The 16,586-nt window shown below is 41.7% G+C and overlaps 1 protein-coding gene and 1 long non-coding RNA gene across 13 annotated transcripts in view; one reads left to right on the top strand and one right to left on the bottom strand.

Moving 5' to 3' along the window:
- Window positions 1–16,586, bottom strand: part of Nrp1 (neuropilin 1) — a 155,153-nt gene that overhangs the window by 72,370 nt on the left and 66,197 nt on the right. For all 6 annotated transcript variants that reach the window (NM_145098.2, NM_001433977.1, NM_001433975.1 and 3 more), the window contains 3 exons: window positions 14,009–14,236; window positions 7,799–7,954; window positions 5,539–5,705 (listed from right to left, as the gene is read on the bottom strand). In NM_145098.2, coding sequence (NP_659566.1) covers window positions 5,539–5,705; window positions 7,799–7,954; window positions 14,009–14,236 — 551 coding nt within the window. The remainder of the gene's footprint in view (window positions 1–5,538; window positions 5,706–7,798; window positions 7,955–14,008; window positions 14,237–16,586) is intronic.
- The window catches only part of LOC102548537 (uncharacterized), a 32,262-nt gene that overhangs the window by 11,911 nt on the left and 3,765 nt on the right, over window positions 1–16,586 (top strand). For 2 of the 7 annotated variants that reach the window (XR_015644276.1, XR_015644277.1), the window contains exons 3-6: window positions 3,572–3,660; window positions 10,342–10,524; window positions 10,959–11,104; window positions 12,995–13,093. This is a non-coding gene — a long non-coding RNA (uncharacterized LOC102548537). Of the gene's footprint in view, window positions 1–3,571; window positions 3,661–10,341; window positions 10,525–10,920; window positions 12,949–12,994; window positions 13,094–16,586 lie in introns of those variants that run through there. The other 5 variants (XR_015644278.1, XR_015644280.1, XR_015644275.1 and 2 more) reach the window with 5 other exon arrangements.

The raw sequence follows: 16,586 nt of genomic DNA, 5'->3' as shown, positions 1-16,586 counted from the left end.
GAAGCAGAAGACAGTGTAAGTTCATAGTAAAGGAATTTGCCAAGACTCATCTGGCGGAATATTTTAAAGAACATTTTATATACCTTCCAGGTAAACATTTAGAGTACTAACATTAGTTGCAACACACCACACACACACACACACACACACACACACACACACACACACACGACTGCACACTGAACTGAACACCTGTACTTTCCTAATTTGGCTAAGACTATATTTTACAAGCATCATTCCACATTTGGGAAACCTAGTGAGCTATTTCTGTCAGTTCTCTAGTTACAGATTTATAAAGTATCATTTTATTGTAATTTCAGCCATTTGCTAGTGATCTGAATGAGTCAATGCACCCCCTAGAGTGTCTGGTTTGTAAACACAGAATGTTTACAGTCAGAATAACCCTGCTGTATACACATTCTGGATTAGTCAATTTGGCAGATGGGAGAGATCAGGAAGAAAGCATTACAGATTGCAAACCCAAAAGATGCTGGCGATTTCTCGAAGACTTGAAAATGGTTCCAAATGAGGTTCTTGCTCCATACCTAACACCTGAGAACAAAGGATCAGTCCAGAAAGTACAAAGGGAAAGAAAATGCTGTCTAAAATTTGTTAACACGAATAGCTATCTATGTCTTTATGATAAATCATGTCAGCTTCTAACTTTCAATTTGGGGATACTCTCAAGGTTGCAAGCAAGGGCTTCCAATCAAATACTTTGAACTGAATAGGCAAGTATTTTTTTCTACCTAAAAGATGATTAAAATGTGTATTAATGTTGATTGCCAGGTGAAACCTTTATTTCATTTGGTCCTGGAAAGATCCAACTAGTTTTGTCTTCTCTTAAAGACAATTCAGTTCTTGTGTGTATATGTTGTGTGTGTGTGTAGAGGTCAGAGATGAAGCATGGGTCTGTCCCCCTTGCTTTTTGAGACAGGATCTCTCATTTGCCTGGAGTTCTCCAAATGGGCTAGACTGAGAGAACAGCCAACCCCAGGGATCCTCCTATTTTCTCCTCATCAATGCTGGGATTACAGTCAACTTCCATTATAGAAGGCTGTTTTACATAGATTCAAGGTGGAACTTAGGACCTCATGCTTGCACAGCTATCTGCCCAGTCCCTGTCCCACGCTTCAAGTTTTCTCAGATTCCAATACCAGCAAGTTATAACTGACTACTGTTTTCCTAGAGGCACATTCAGGTGTGAATTATCCACACTAGGACTAACTTACCAAACAACAAAATGTGGCTATGAAGTCAACTGCTTTCTGCTCCTTTGGAGTACTCAGAGCCATAAATAAGCTGTTTCAAATTTTCTTTTTCCACAAAAGACAATGCCCTCCCATTTGGAGAAAAATGAAGTTTCAGCCTGAGTTGATTTATCAAATAATTCTATTTCTAAAGTCACTGGGGGGTGGTGGCAATCGATTATTCCCTGGTGCCATTTTTATTTATCAGGGATCAGCAGAGTTCATCTTCCACCCAGCCTTGTGTCTCTTGCTGTAACGTTTATTTTTTATTTTTTTTTATCTCCTGGCATTTTAATCAGGGAAAGTCACAGTTGTTTTGAGGAAAATGCTCCCAAGAGCTTTAATTAAAGCTGGAAGGATAAATCTGTTTACAGTGTGGTGAACACCATCATTAATAAAACATTGGAATAATTAACAAATTAAATTCTGCTTTGTGTGTGAGTGGTTATGGTTGGGATCTATGAGACTATGTTTCTTGAACAAACACAACCTGATATGTACTTTGCGTGGAAGAAAAGAAAAACAAGCCCGTGTCTCCTTGAGATTCTTAGTGCTTGGCTGGGGGTGCCTCTGTGACTAAAGGCCATGTCACTGTTTTGTAGGGAAAGAACCGTATTTCCATGAGTCTAAGGCTAGGCTCTAATGATGCACACAAAAATAAGGATTTTGTTTGCAGCACAGATACAATGAAAGGAAGACTATACTCAATAACATAAGCACCCTAGAATACATACCACAAGATGGAGTGTTCTGGGGGGAAAAGTGAGCAAATCTTATAGTGTGCTCAACTGTGTTCACTGACAAGAGGTTTTTGTGAAGTGGCCTTGAGCAGGGTGTGGCTATTGGAGAGCCTTCCAGTCAGGACTTCCCTTCTTCTTCTGTCTTACCAGGCGGCTCTTTGTCTTGTTTTGAAGCTTCCTGCAGACAACGGATCTCAAAGGAAGCGCCAGTGTAGATGTTCATATCCATGGCTAACGATGTATTGTTGTTTTTTAAAAAAAAATGTTACGTGGTAATTTCCTAGAGAAAACAATGGGAACTGAAGGCTGTTCCTGTCTTTAAGGAAAGCCAGTTTCCAATGTTGCTTTATTAACTTAACACATGCAAGTATTTGTTCTAGTTGTTGCTACAGCAACGTGTTTTGTGGGGGCATATATTTCATGCAAAATGGGATAAAGCTGAAAATCAAGACAAATGTCATCTGCATAATCATGTGCATAAAAATAGAAGTGTACGTGTGCACCGCCGTGTGTGCTATGCTGAGTGATTAGCAGCGCCTGCCTCGGCCCTTCATCTGAATTACGCTGTACTTGTTGGTTAATTTATAAAACATCTATCTGATGAAAACAACCAGCAAACCTCTTCCAAGAAGCTTCAGAAAAGCTGGAAGCACATGAAATTATTCATAATTAGATGATGGGTGGATGATAACTGCTCCTGCTGTGAACACAGATATAAGGGTGTAAATGAGCGCTGAGGGCCAAGGGAAAAGGAGGACCATTTTACCTCAATGTGAAAGAGAAGCTCAGCTTCCGTGATAGTCACCTTTCATAGTCACTGAGGGGCAAAGTCCCTACACATAGCCAGCAGCAGCATCTTCACTGAGAGGGAAGGAGAGGAGAATAGAGTCTGATGCTCGTGAGAGTGACCCTGGTGTATGAAGCAGAATGAATGAAAAAGTCACTACATTTGGTGATGTTAAGAAGCAGGTGGATCAGGGAGCCCAGCATACTTTGTTTCCAAGTCCAGAGTCCCACCTATGTCCTCGACTACTTGCTAATTTTCCTCAGTCTCATTGTCTCTGCTTTTAAAATGAAGGTGTTTCAGTTCTTTCCAGGGTTAGGGGATTGGATCAAATCTATGCCCAGTTGGAACCGGGGATGTAGCCAATTGAAAGGGTGTGTTAGCATTTAAGAAGCCTTGATTGAGTCCCATCTCCAGCACCACTTAAAGCCAGTTGTTCTGACCCATATCCATAATTCCAGCACTCAGGAGTGGGGGATAAGGGGTTTGGAAGTTCAAGGTCATCCTCAGGTATATAGGGAACTGAAGGGCATCTTGGTCTATGTGAGGCTCTACCTCTAAAAGAAAAGTGTCCACAAGCTGTTAAGTGGCCAGGATAGCTCAGAGGCAAACAATGAGAAGGGGCTTATGAGAGATGCCACTCTCATTAGTACATTCACTGAATACAGTTTGCCCCTTTCCCTATGCAGAGGTGGGCTAAGTGTGATTGGATGACAAAGCATTGACAGTGAGACATAAACTGCTTGTACAAAAGCTTGGGCAATTTTCCTGAGTATTCTTCCTCTTCTGCCTTCCAGACAGAGACATTTCAGAGAACAGCTATCCCTTTCAACCTGGTATATAAAGGTCTGCCTCCTGCCCCCAGGCAGTTCAGTGGTGGAGGAATGTAAGTAGAAATAAACCTGGGGGCGGTTATTGCCATGCTTCTCCTGACCACACTATCCCACCAGAGAAAGGTTTGGATGGCATTCTTCTGTGGCTAACTCAGATTGCACCTAGTGAAATGGTATAAGATTCCATCCCATTACAAGTGCTTTAGGAATGCCAATTTTGACTCTGTATTTCTGCCAATGAAGAACTGGCTCATGCAGAAGAATTGCAACTATGGCAGTTTCAGGAACCCCTGCAGGACCACAGGGTCCCCATTATTGAGTAAAGTCTGTGTTACCCAGAATAGAAGTGCATTAACATGCAGACATGCTTAGCACTGCAAAAATGCAAGCTTCTCCCAGAGCTGTGTCTGTCATTCACAAGGAACTGCTTTGGGTTTGGAGATATGGAAAGACAAGCTACCATGAACAAATTAACTTCACCTCTGGTTTCATCTAGAGAAGGCATCAGCAATCCTGAGTGAGACCTCATCTTTTCCCATCCTCTCCAATGGCTCAGTGTTATCATTCAGAGGTTAGCATGAGTTCACTCTCCTGGAATGGGCTCTTTCACTTTAAGTGTACGTTAAACTAATATTGACCTTTGCAAAGTAAAATAGAATCCTGTATTTGTGCTCAAATGACTGAAACTTCAATGGACATAAAGAAAGAAGATAAACTATCTCAGCTTTCTTCTTGCATAGAGACTCTCTCTGGGAGTCAGTCACTTCTATATATCAGGCAATAAATGAAAGACAGGCTCTGTCTTCTCTTAGGCCAATTGATTGGCATATAAGAAGAATTTTCACATGCACATGCTTTATTAAACAATGGTGCAGACTCCATGAAACCAAGCACAGGGCCTTGGGTAGTGGTGTGATGGTTAATCATGATTGCCAGTGTGATGGGATTTAGAACCACAAAGGAAACAAATATTAGGACATATCTTTGAGGGAATTTCTAGATTAGGTTAATTGAGGTGAGAAGACATACCCTAAAAGTAGACAGCATGGTCCTGAACTGCATAAAAGAGAGAAAGTGAGCTGAGGACCAGCATTCAGCTTTCTCTGCTTCCTGATACAATGTGACTAGCTGCCTCTTGCTCAGGCTGCCACATCTTCTCTTCCATGATTTCTCACCTGAAACCATGAGCCAAAATAGACCCTTTCTCCCTTAAGTTGCTTTTTTAGGATATTGTGTTGCAATAAGAAGACAAATAAACAATACAGGTGGAGACATCCAGAAGTAAAGATTGCACAAGGATAGGTATTCAGTATGGTACCAGGGATGACTCCTGGAGAATAGAAAACCTGGGGGATGAGGACCATTGGCTGTATGTGGCTGTAGTAAGGAAGAATCTAGAAGCCTAGTAAAAGCAGTAGCAACAGAATCATTAATGAAGATGTACATATGTGGATTCCATATTTGTCCATAAACGCAAGGTATCAGATGCTCTCAATTAGCTACACAGAATCATGTATATTTTGTATGTTCTACTCCAATCAATCAAACAAACAAAAAACCTCAATACTTATAGACAAAGATCTCAAACACACTATAGACAAAATCCCTATATTTCATCAATGAAATAATGTATCAACCTAGGACTTGAATGTGTAGTTGGTGGGGGAAAACTCAGATCTAGTTCCAATGAAAGTAGGGTATCTATTCAAACTCTGGAAAGAGCAGTAAACAGGACTTGAAAAGAATGTTTTCTCGGGGTCACCTGAGCTGGATCTGCTTCTTTGTATGTGAGCATGATCATTTTGCATAGGCTGAATTCAGGGCCCCTTCCCCTACTCACATGTGGGTGTTTGACCTAGCACCCATTTCTATTTGAAAGCCTTTCCAGGTGCCTCATATGTCTCAGCTATGCCTAGCCTTGTGCCACCTACCTGGATCCACTCCCTGTAGGAGTCCTCTCCTGGTGTCCACCCGTTTTCAGGGTAGTTCAGGCGGGAGCGCTCAACAGACCAGTTGGTACCATACTGGGAAGATGCAGTGATCTGGTCAGAATGGATCTCTCCAGATTCCATGCCCAGAGCCTCCATACACTTGAAATCTGCAGACAAAATATGGAAGACTGAAGATACATCTTAAATTTAATGTGGGAAACTAAAGAGTTTACTCATAGCCTGGGGAGATGGTTAAGGAAGTGTTAGGATCTGCATTTGATCCTCTCAGCACCCAAGTAAAGGCATGTGGGCCTGTGATCTCAGCATTGGGAGCCAGATTCCTGGGACTTGCTGGCTAACCAGTCTAACCAGTCCATATGCTCCAGACTCACTGAGAGATTCTGTCTCAAAACATAAGGGGACAGTGATTGAGAAAGATACACAGCTTTATGTAAACCTCAGGCCTACATACACATAAGTGCACATGTGCAGGGTCGGGGAAGAGGGAGAGAGGAAAGGAAGGGAGAGAGAGGGAGGGAGGGAGGGAGGGAGAGAGAAAGAGAGAGAGAGAGGGTGAGAGAGAAAGAGAGAGAGGGAGAGAGAGAGAGAGAGAGAGAGAGAGAGAGAGAGAGAGAGAGAGAGAGTTTATTAACTAAGTCTGACAAAATATGCCAATGTGGGATCACCGGAACATGGCATCTATCTATAATTATGTTTTCCTGAATGTGAATATTTAAAGACAAGACTATGAATGTCAGCACAGTTATTATTATTAACTTTCCTATGTGGGCTAAGGTTGACAACAATGCTATTTGAAGTGGAGGGATGTGGTATGGTTGATAGAGTGCTTGTTCATCGTGGTCTCCCCACATAGGTCTCATGCTGACACTTTGTAATCTGATGAGGAGGGGCATACCACCTGTAATCCCTGCATACTAAGGGTGGAGACAGAAGGACCAGGAACCTATGGGGGTGTCCCTAGCTGAGACTCCTAGTAGCAGGGGATAGGGAGACTGACGTGGTCTCCTCCTGTAGCCAGGTAGGACTTCCAGTAGAGGGGGGAGGACATAAACTCGCCCATAGAACCTTCAACCCAAAATTTGTCCTGCCTACAAGATGCACGGGGATAAAGATGGAGCAGAGATTGAGGGAATGGCCAACCAATGACTGGTCAAAACTGAGACCCATCCCATGGGAGACAGCCAGCCCAACACTATAAATGATACTCTATTATGCTTGCAAACAGAAACCTAGCATAACTGTCTCTTGAGAGGCTTCCATTCAGCAGCAGATGGAATCAGATGCAGAGAACCACAGTCAAACATCAGGCAGAGCTCTGGGAGTCTTATGGGGGATGAGACTGAGGGAGCTGGAGGAGTCAAGGATACAAAAAAGAAGACTTACAGAATCAACTAACGTGGGACCATAGGGGCTCACAGAGACTAAACCACCAACCAAAACCATGCAGGAGCTGGACTTCAGCCCCCTACACATTTGTAGCAGATGTGTAGCTTGGTCTTCATGTGGGTCTCCTAACAATTGAGCAGGGAGGCTATTTCTGATTCTGTTGCCTGCCATTGGCTCCCCTTCCCCTAGCTGGTCAGGCCTCAGTGGAAGAGGAAGTCCTTGGACATGGTATGACTTGGTGTCTCAGAGAAGGCTAATACCCAAGGGGAGTTTCCCTTTCTATGAGAAGAAGGAGACAGAGTAATGAGGGAGTAATGTGTGAGGGTGGGACTGGGAGGGGGGCAGGGGGGCTGAGATTGGGTTGTAAAGTGAATAAATAATAAAAAGAAACATAAAAGAATAATATCAAAAAATGTAAAAAATAAATCCTGCATTTACACATCCTACTTTTACTTTATAAGAAAATGGTAGTGAGTCCCCTGGGGTCTCCCATAGTCAACTGCCCTTGTGTGTGACTGCTCTGTGTCCTAGCTACAGCCTGTGGTTCCTGACACCTGTGCCTTTGAGGTGCCAGGGAGGCCTCCAGGTCACCCCTCATTGTTTCCATGCAGTGTGCAGTCATTTTCCACTTCCCTAACTACAGAGGCTCACACATAATTTTATGGAGGAAATACACGGAATGATTTTTTTTTCCAATTGACACACACTTTTTTTCTTTTAGAGAGTGAGAAAAATCAAACACCAGGCAGCACAGTTCACAGAACGTTTCTTTAGTGTTTTGTGTGGCCTCAGGTGTGTGAGAAATAATGGGTAGTGTTTACTGTAGGGCTTTGTGAGATGGACAAATACAGACCTTCAGAGATGCTGCTCTGCAGCACGCTGTAGTTGGCTGAGAAACCTTCCTTTGCTATTGCGCTGTCAGTGTAGAAGACCATGGATAGAATGCCTGAAGAGGAGCGGATCCGGCCAGGAGTTTTCTGCCCACAGTAACGCCCAATGTGAGGGCCAACTGGAAAAGTAGAAGTACAGAGAATGTTAGATTTCCTCTACAGCAGATGCAAAAATCACCACTCAGAAGGACAAGTCTCCCCAGAACACAAGGATTGCTGTCACCTAAGCTGAGTGTCCTCTGGTTAACTGAAGGATAGTGAATATATTGGATGAATCTGTGCATAGGGTTTGGGAAGATGCTCAGAGGGGCATTCTCAGGACAATCATATTCACCAACCAGCATTAATGTTCTTAGGAGTGGATCAGGCTGGGGAGATTATTCAGTGCAACAATGATGAGAGTTTAAATCCCCAGCATCTACATATGAAGCAAGCATAGTGGCTCAGTGGGAATCCCAGAGCACAGTAGGTAGAGGCAGAGCTCTCCGAAACAAGTTGACGAGTGAACTCTGTATTTCATGCCAGATTCTCCCTCAGAAAATGAAGTGAAGACCAATAGACACCTAAATGGGAGCTTCTGGCATCCACATGACCTCTACACACATGTGCCTGTTCACACATGTGCACTCACATCACACATATTCACATGCATGAGAAAATATACAACAACAACAACACACACACACACACACACACACACACACACACACACATACACACACACGGGCAGTTGCCCTCTGGCCTCCACACAAGTATGCTGACATGTGGATACACATAGAGCTTGCTTCAGGTGAAAAGAATGCAATCCAAGTCATCTGGTGCTACCTCGGTGTTCACCTTCAGTCTAAGCTGTTTCTACAGCTCAGCAGAAAAGATTCCAGTTAGGCAAGGTCCAGGTATCTCACTACTCCTTTACCCAGAGGACAGCCTGAAGACACTTATTGTCCCAGCAAGTATCCAGGGCCACACAACCTCAATTTTCTTCTTTTCACTATGTAGCCTTGGATTCTAAATCACTCATATCACTCACTTACACAAAATACCCTCCATGGCTGTGCACAACAACTGATAGACAATTCTAACTATTCAAGACTGAGAGACTATAAACAGGAGGTTTTATATATGATAATAAGTCACAATTAAAATGAATGGAAAATGTGTTTTTATGATTTCTGTTTTTAACTCTTCCAAACCCAAGAGTCGGAATTGTACTACACTATATTTAATGGCCAAGAAATGGCTCACAGTAACTACTTGTACCCAGCAGGAGATATGTTTGCCTTAGGCCATGAATGGCCCAACATTGACTAATTTGTGTTAAAGTCAAATTCTGATTTCGCTCGGTATAGCTGGACTTCTACTAAAATGTTTTAGCTCAACCTTGGCAATGAGTCACTTAGTGCAGAAGCCCCCAACAGCTGAGGGAGCTCTCCACTGATCTGTTCAGATCAACAAAACAAAAAAGTAGTCATTTTTCTCTCGTACTTTTTTTTTTATCTCACATATGGTAAAAATATACCAGATGGCTTGAATTTTGAAGGACAGTCTGGTGTAGACCATTTTCCCTTCTCAGAAAACCATTGTTCTATGCGCTTGACTGCTCCATTTAAGGATCCCAGGAACTGAACTTTTTCCTGTTCCCTAGGGTGTAGGGACAGGTCTTCAAAAGGGACAAGGGTCTCCAAGGGCCATGCCCATAACCTGTGCAGAAGGTAGCTGATGAGGGTAACAGACTCAAGTATCATTGCAAATGTGAAGCCCACAAGAGCTGGTCTTCCCGAAGCCCCAAGAACCACTGACTTTGTAAGTGGAAAGCCAATCTGAAAACTTGGTATTTTATTGTATGTAGACCCTTGGCTGACAGATTTCAGTTTGATAAATCCTCTTAAACAAAATAAAAACTAACCGAGGTGCTGCATATATTTCAGTTTATTTTTGTTGTTGTCTTTGAGAAAGGGTTTAATGTATGTTCTAGAATGGTCTCAAACTGGCCACATAGCTGACAATGACTTTGACCTTATGATCTTCTGTTTTCACCATTAGATTCACAGGAGTGCTCCACTATGCCCGGTAATAGGCAGATTGAATCCAGGGCTTCATTTGATAAGGCAAACAAATCTCCCAATTGAGCTTAGTGGCCAGCTTTAGCGCAATACTCTTTTTATATACATGAATCAAGGGCTTTGTGTATGCTAGGTAAGCACTCTACCCATGAATCCTCAGTCCTCGGCCCACTGTGCATTACTTTGAATATGTGACCACTCGATGTGTTCAAAGTCATCAACCTGACTAAATTCAAAGGCTGTTCTTTCTGCCATCACCCCTCACTCTAGAAACTTGGTGTGTAATGTGGTTTACCACAAGGAAAACACAAGGGTATCCTAGGAGGGAGGGTGATAATGATCCTTTAAAGAGCACCACACTGCTCAATAGCTTTGAATGTTGCAAAAAGAATTTTGTTACAGTTGCTTTGGAAAATTGAACTCTTAGTTTCACTCCTTTTCAGATTACTCTTGGCCTGGATTTCTTCTGCAAGTGCTAGCTCTTTGCCAGGCTTTCTTCATCCTGGATGTGAGGCCCTGCCACTAATTCAACAATTCTTTTCTTGACCAAGGAGCTACAGGTTGTCCATAATGTATGCACAAAAACATCTTGCTGGAGCCAAGAACTCAGTTCTTCCCTTGCCTGGGTAAGAATCCCATTTTGGTCTGCAGTTATAAATGGGAGGCTTAGTGTCCATTCATCCTCTCCTCATGGTTCCCACTCATTTAAATTCCATTAGTGTGGTTTCATAATCTTTTTCTTTAGTCTGTGGGCAAACTTTTACAGTCCTAATCCTTGGGGTTGTTCCTTGATCACCACAGCCCCTGACCTTCCCGACCAACACTGGCGAGGGAAGCACTGACAGCCATCCCCCTCTTCCCTATCATCCCATTCCTTTGGGGAGGGTGGCAGGGAGAGTCTCTTTGAAAGAGGAAACAGAAGAGAACTTGTCTAATGCAGACTCATAATTTAGAGAATCTCCATGACTCACTGGTTTATAATGTTGGAGGCATACTGGGTAAATCTGTCTTCTGTCTTTTAGAACATTGCCCCCAGACAGATCCCTGTATGTTTCCTTAGGAGCCCTCAAGATATGAGAGTGAAAGGCTTTGGCAACAATAATACAAAGAGGTATTGAATTTTTGTGAGCAACAGGAGGACCTCAGCTTCGAAAGCTAATGCAATATTGATCTGCGCCAGGAGGACAAGGCACTCTCATGCGCAACGTATGTGCTCATTTGTGTTTTATTTGAACAAGGCTACTGTTTGATTCTTTTTGTAATTGTGGACCCAAAGGCCAAAGAGATCACCAAACCCAGAAGTATAATGCAAAAGTAAATTACTGAGGACTTAGTAAGGAGGATACACAACCTCTGAAAAGCAAGACCCTAGTTCTATCAGGTTGGATGAGAAGGTGAAAGAATGTCTGTTTTGCTTAGATAACAGCACCCAAGTCCATTACTCTTTCCAATAATCATAGCTCTACCTCAGAATGAAAATAATGTGGTCTTTTGTCTTGTTATATGAAGAAAAGCAATGACAAAACAGAAAAAGCCTTTTTTTGTTTCTTTCCTTTGTTTTTGCTTGCTTGTTTTTTCTATTTTGTTTTTCTGTTTTATTTTCTTGAGACAGCCTGGTACTTATTATGTTGCCTAGGTTAACCTTGAACTCATTAATCTTACCTAAGCCTTCCAAGTTCCAGGATCGCATATATATGACCATGCCCATCTAAAGAGTGAGAAAACTTTAATTCATCAGAAAGGAATCATTTCATAGGCACCAGACAGGCCACTCAACGTTTCATAATTTAACAAGCATATCAGTAGAGGATCTCTAAAGCTTGCACATCTATTTCCATCCATGTGGTCTTACTAGGCTACTTTAAATGTAAAAGTAAAGAAAAACAACAGCAGCACCCATCTAGCTCTTAAGAAACTCATTATTGACTCTGTTGATCATTTCCACGATGTCGATGACAACTAAGCTCTGGTCTTTCTTCCCAGCTCAGAGAAGGTGCAACAGTGGTGTGAACTCATCATTCTCTGGTTCCATTGTTCAGTCCACACAAACATGTAGTGTCCTTTGCGGAGGCACGTTTGACTCTCTGTACCAATCCCTTCAGAACTCATGGATCCCCCAAGTTTCCAGAGAGTGAGAGATAGAGACATACGATTTGCAACGTGCATGCCTTGAATTCAGAGTTTTAGAGTATACTGCTTTTCTTCAAAGTCAATTTGAGTCAATAGATATCTTTTAATTACTTAGTCGTTTAATTTGATATTTATGATAAGATGGACCATAAGGTCATGCAATGACTAAAAGCCTTCTACACCTTTTGGATATTGTTTCTGGAAAGGATATCACTCTGATATCCTATCTATTCGGAGTTATGAGTGTGGAACTACAATGACAAAAATGTTTCTAGTGCCAGTAACAAAAGACCCAGGAGGGTCAGCTCCCATTTTCCCTAGAAGAGAGACAACTAGAAGTATGCTGGCGCTGGTGCGGACTGGATAAGGCCGGGTAATTATGAACAAGCATACAAAGATTTTGTGTAGCGAATATAGCTCAGTTGATTTAGTGCTTGTCTAGTGTTCATGAAGCTCTGGGTTCAATCCCCAGCATAGCATAAACCAGGTGTGGCAATGCATACCTGTTATTCCAGTACTGGGAAGGTGGGAATTCAAAGACATTCTCAGCTATGTAGTAAGTTTGAGACCAGCCTGTACAACATGAGACCCTGTCTCCCAAATAAACAAAATAATGACTTCTTCATATCCCAAAGCTAGTGTTCTCTGGAAATGAGTCAACTCTGGCTCAGTTCAAACCATGGGTGCACAGGGCTGGCAACTCACATTATTCTTAGTTTCAACACAGTGATTTTTGTAGAACCAGAAAATTACCACTTTAAGAAACCCTTGACACTAATAACAATGTGCCTCTTTCGAAAAGTATTCTAAATAAGTTGGTTGATGGGACCTCCTCCTCAGATGTCTTTTTAATTGAAAGTTCTAGAAAGGAAGGCTGCAAATTTGGGTTGTGAACAAATAAACCTATTATTATGCATTCCAACTATTGTTACCACATTATTATAATGTTGTTTTCCTAATTATCAGATTGAGTGCTTGGAAATCAATCAGTGCTATGTTTGGGAAAATCTCATTATCTAATGAGAGGAAGAATTTCTGTAAGATCATTATAACCTTCTTCATAAGGTAAAAAAAGAAAGAATAGATCAAACTAATGTTAACTTGCTCATTCATTAAGTGACAGTATAAAGCCGCTCTAACATTAAATTTTTCTCTGCTGTTTAGTGAAAAAGTGATTGGAATTTAAATGTCCTTTTCAGAAATATAAGCAGTCACCTTCATATTTTACCTAATCTTCACTTAGAATGTACTCAGCTTAAGAATACCAAGCTACTATTTTAAAGATAGTTGTACATCTTCAACTGCTGGCCATTGAGCTCTTTGATTTTTCCTTTCCAATATATGCAGTGTATTCTCGAGGGAAATCTTAACAGGAAATTGGGCTAAGCACAATTTCAGCAACACAGCTGCAACAAGTTCTTTCATACTTTTCTCATTGTTTGGAATTTTCATGTCAATTTTTGCATTCACTTTCTAACTCTCCTGAAAGTTTCATAAATGTCCACGTGAATATTTCCCAAACTCCTTCAAACCCATGCTCAAAATTGTCTTGTTTTACTTGGTCTGGCTTGACCCCCACCCTCCACCTTCAGAATTTCAACTACATCCTCTCTTCCTGATATGTCATCCCTTAATTCTGCTCTTCTTTCCCTCTCTCATTTCTAGAATGAGTGATTTGATGTAATGATGTTTTAATTAACAGAAATAAAGTAGTCAGAAAAACTATTTGTTGATCTCCAAACTATCATAGAAATCACATAGAACTTTGGATAATCCAGACTCCACTGCCTGTGTACACAGTGAAGGAGTTGGGAGCCATAGTTGGAAAAGCCTTTCTAATCACAGAAATTCCATCCCTGACATTCACAGTTTATTTTCCCTTTTCATTTTGGACTATTTTAAGAAACGATACATGCCCTGTGACATTTATAAAAGATTCCTCCTTTTTGAGGGGTTTTTCCAGCTGCTCTTAGATGTTACCTTCAGGGAATCCATCCCAGATCTCCAGCCGGTCATAGCGACAGAACACTCCTCCGGGAGGATTTGAGTCTTGCTCCAGGTCAAAACTTTCAAACTCTAGGATTATCTCAGACATCTTTGGTGCAAAGATGATGTAGGTGCACTCCAAGCTGTTGGGGTATTTTTCAGGGAACCCAGGGGACTTTATCACTCCAGTAGGTGCTGTATAGTTCTGAGAACATTCGGGCCCTGTGAGCAAGAGATAAATGGGACACAATGAAAATTTCCCAATTTCACAAGAAGTATGGGGGGAGGCAGGGGTTTCTAAGGAAAGCCCACCATCATCTCTAGTCACTGCTTAGCCATTCCTTAACCTTAACAGTGACCTAAAGTCAGGCTAAGGTTCACTGTGCTCAGCATAGTGTCCTATTTGTGTGGAGTAACTGAAAAGCATCTGATGTTGCAGGCATGCACACACACACACACACACACACACACACACACACACACACCATGATATCAAGTATCATGAATATATATATACACACATATATATATAAATATATATATTCATTCATTCGTGTGGGAACAATGACTAAGTAAGCTGCAGAAATCTCGACAGAGCCCTAGAGAAATAATTACAGCCCCTTCAAGCTCAGATCTTTAAATCTCAGGCTGACAGCTCTTTATTGGTGAAATAGAACATTTATGGAGGCGAGGGAGAGAATTCAGCCAAGAGAGTTTGGGTTTCAGATTCCCCTGGCAGTGAGTCGGTCACTCTGCCAGATGTGACCTCTGTCTCTTTGACAAACTGAATGTGAAAGGTAATTCGTACATGGACCCTGGGTGACTGACTCAGGCTGAGCAGTGTTGACACAGGTGCATGTCAACGTGTGGCAGTTAGCAAGGGCACCATAAACTGTGATTATAGCCCTGATGCTAGGAGTCACCTGATATCAACACTGGCACTATAACCTTCCCCCCAACTATCAGCTGTGGTGTTGTATACCATCCTAAATTTGTTCATTTTTACATATTTACAATGTGTGATTTTAATAGCTCTTCAGGGTTATCAGGACTTTGCAAACTGTGGTGATTTGTGATTGCAGAAAAAGAGGAAGTGTGTATGTACCACAGGCTGACCTTGTAGTTATATAAATGAGTAAGATTCCAAGTCTATGGCATCTAGCACCAATCAGGTTAGTGCTGTCTACACAGTTGAAATGCCAGCTTTCTCTTGTGGCAACCACTGCTCTGATCTTCAGGTAGCCACATTTTAAGCAGAGAAAACAGGACATCCCTTCCCCTTTAAAGAATTATTGTGTGTGTGTGTGTGTGTGTGTGTGTGTGTGTGTGTGTGTGTGTTTGTGTTTATGTTTTCCTGCACGTATATACACCACAGGAGTACTTGGTGCCCACAAAGGTTGAAACCCCTGGAACTAGAGTTATGGATGGTTGTGGGCTACCATATGAATACTGGGAACCAAATGTGAGTCCTTCTAAGAGCAAAAAGTGCTCTTCACAACTGGGTTATCTCTCTTGTCTCAAAAATGGGATTTGAATCTCAGTACTGAATCCAAGAATGTTCAAGTTAGCTTCTCTTTCCCTGCACCAGTGGCTGGCTGTGACTCACAGGTCACTGTAAGAATTCAAAGAGTTGATGAAGGAAGGTGACATATCAAGACTGTTCTTTGCATCTTTGTGTGCATGAATGTATGACTCTGTGTATGCAAGTGCATGTGGATCTGCATGCAGCAGCCAGAGTATGACCTCTGTGGTCTTTCCTTAGTGCCACCCACCTGGTTGTTTTGTGACAGGGTCTCTCTGTTTTACTTGGACCTTACCCAGGGTTCACAGATTTGATAGACTGGCTGACCAGTGAACAGAGTCTATCTCTCCAAGCATGTTCTATTATGCCTGGCATTTTACTTGTGTATTGGGGATCAAACTCAGATTCTTATGTCTATAGGACAAGTGCTTTACTGATTGAGCCATCTGCCCAGTCTGACACTGAATTGAATAGACATGCCCAAAGACTTGAAGTAACTTCTTAGACATCAAAGCCAGTTTTAGTGACTCAGGTCAATAAGCCTAGTTTCCATCTGAGGCGCTGGCAGTTCTTCTGGGGAAAATTAGTTGGCTAGCACCTGAGTTATATATTCACACTTCAGGAGTGTAAAAGAACAGGGCTTGTTACCTGGACACAATACACCTGACCTTCCAAAAATGATCTGGCTTGTGAAGAATGCCTCCTAAACTTTCTTACATGGGCTCACTCTACTCCATGTTACCTCCAGATCTTTGATTATGGCTAAAACCTCATGAATCTGTTGCATTTTACCAGGTTAGTTCTAGATGAAGGTTTTCATTCCATTCTGAATTTTCTTGGAACTTCTCAGACAACATTGATAATGCCAAGTTGACTTACAAATTCATAAGTAACACATAAAATAATTACAAAATATATACATACCCCTATATGTCACATACCACAATTACATATCAACATATTATTTATTTTATATTAATTTACAATTGCATAGCTAATAAACAATAAATCCCTGTATTGAATGAGGCATGATATGTCAATCTTAGAATT

The sequence above is a fragment of the Rattus norvegicus genome, chromosome 19, assembly GCF_021556685.1.
Source record: "Rattus norvegicus strain SHRSP/BbbUtx chromosome 19, alternate assembly SHRSP_T2T, whole genome shotgun sequence".
NCBI classification, from domain to species: domain Eukaryota; kingdom Metazoa; phylum Chordata; class Mammalia; order Rodentia; family Muridae; genus Rattus; species Rattus norvegicus.
Note: the sequence above shows the minus strand (reverse complement) of the source record. Positions and strands in the feature narration are given on the sequence as shown.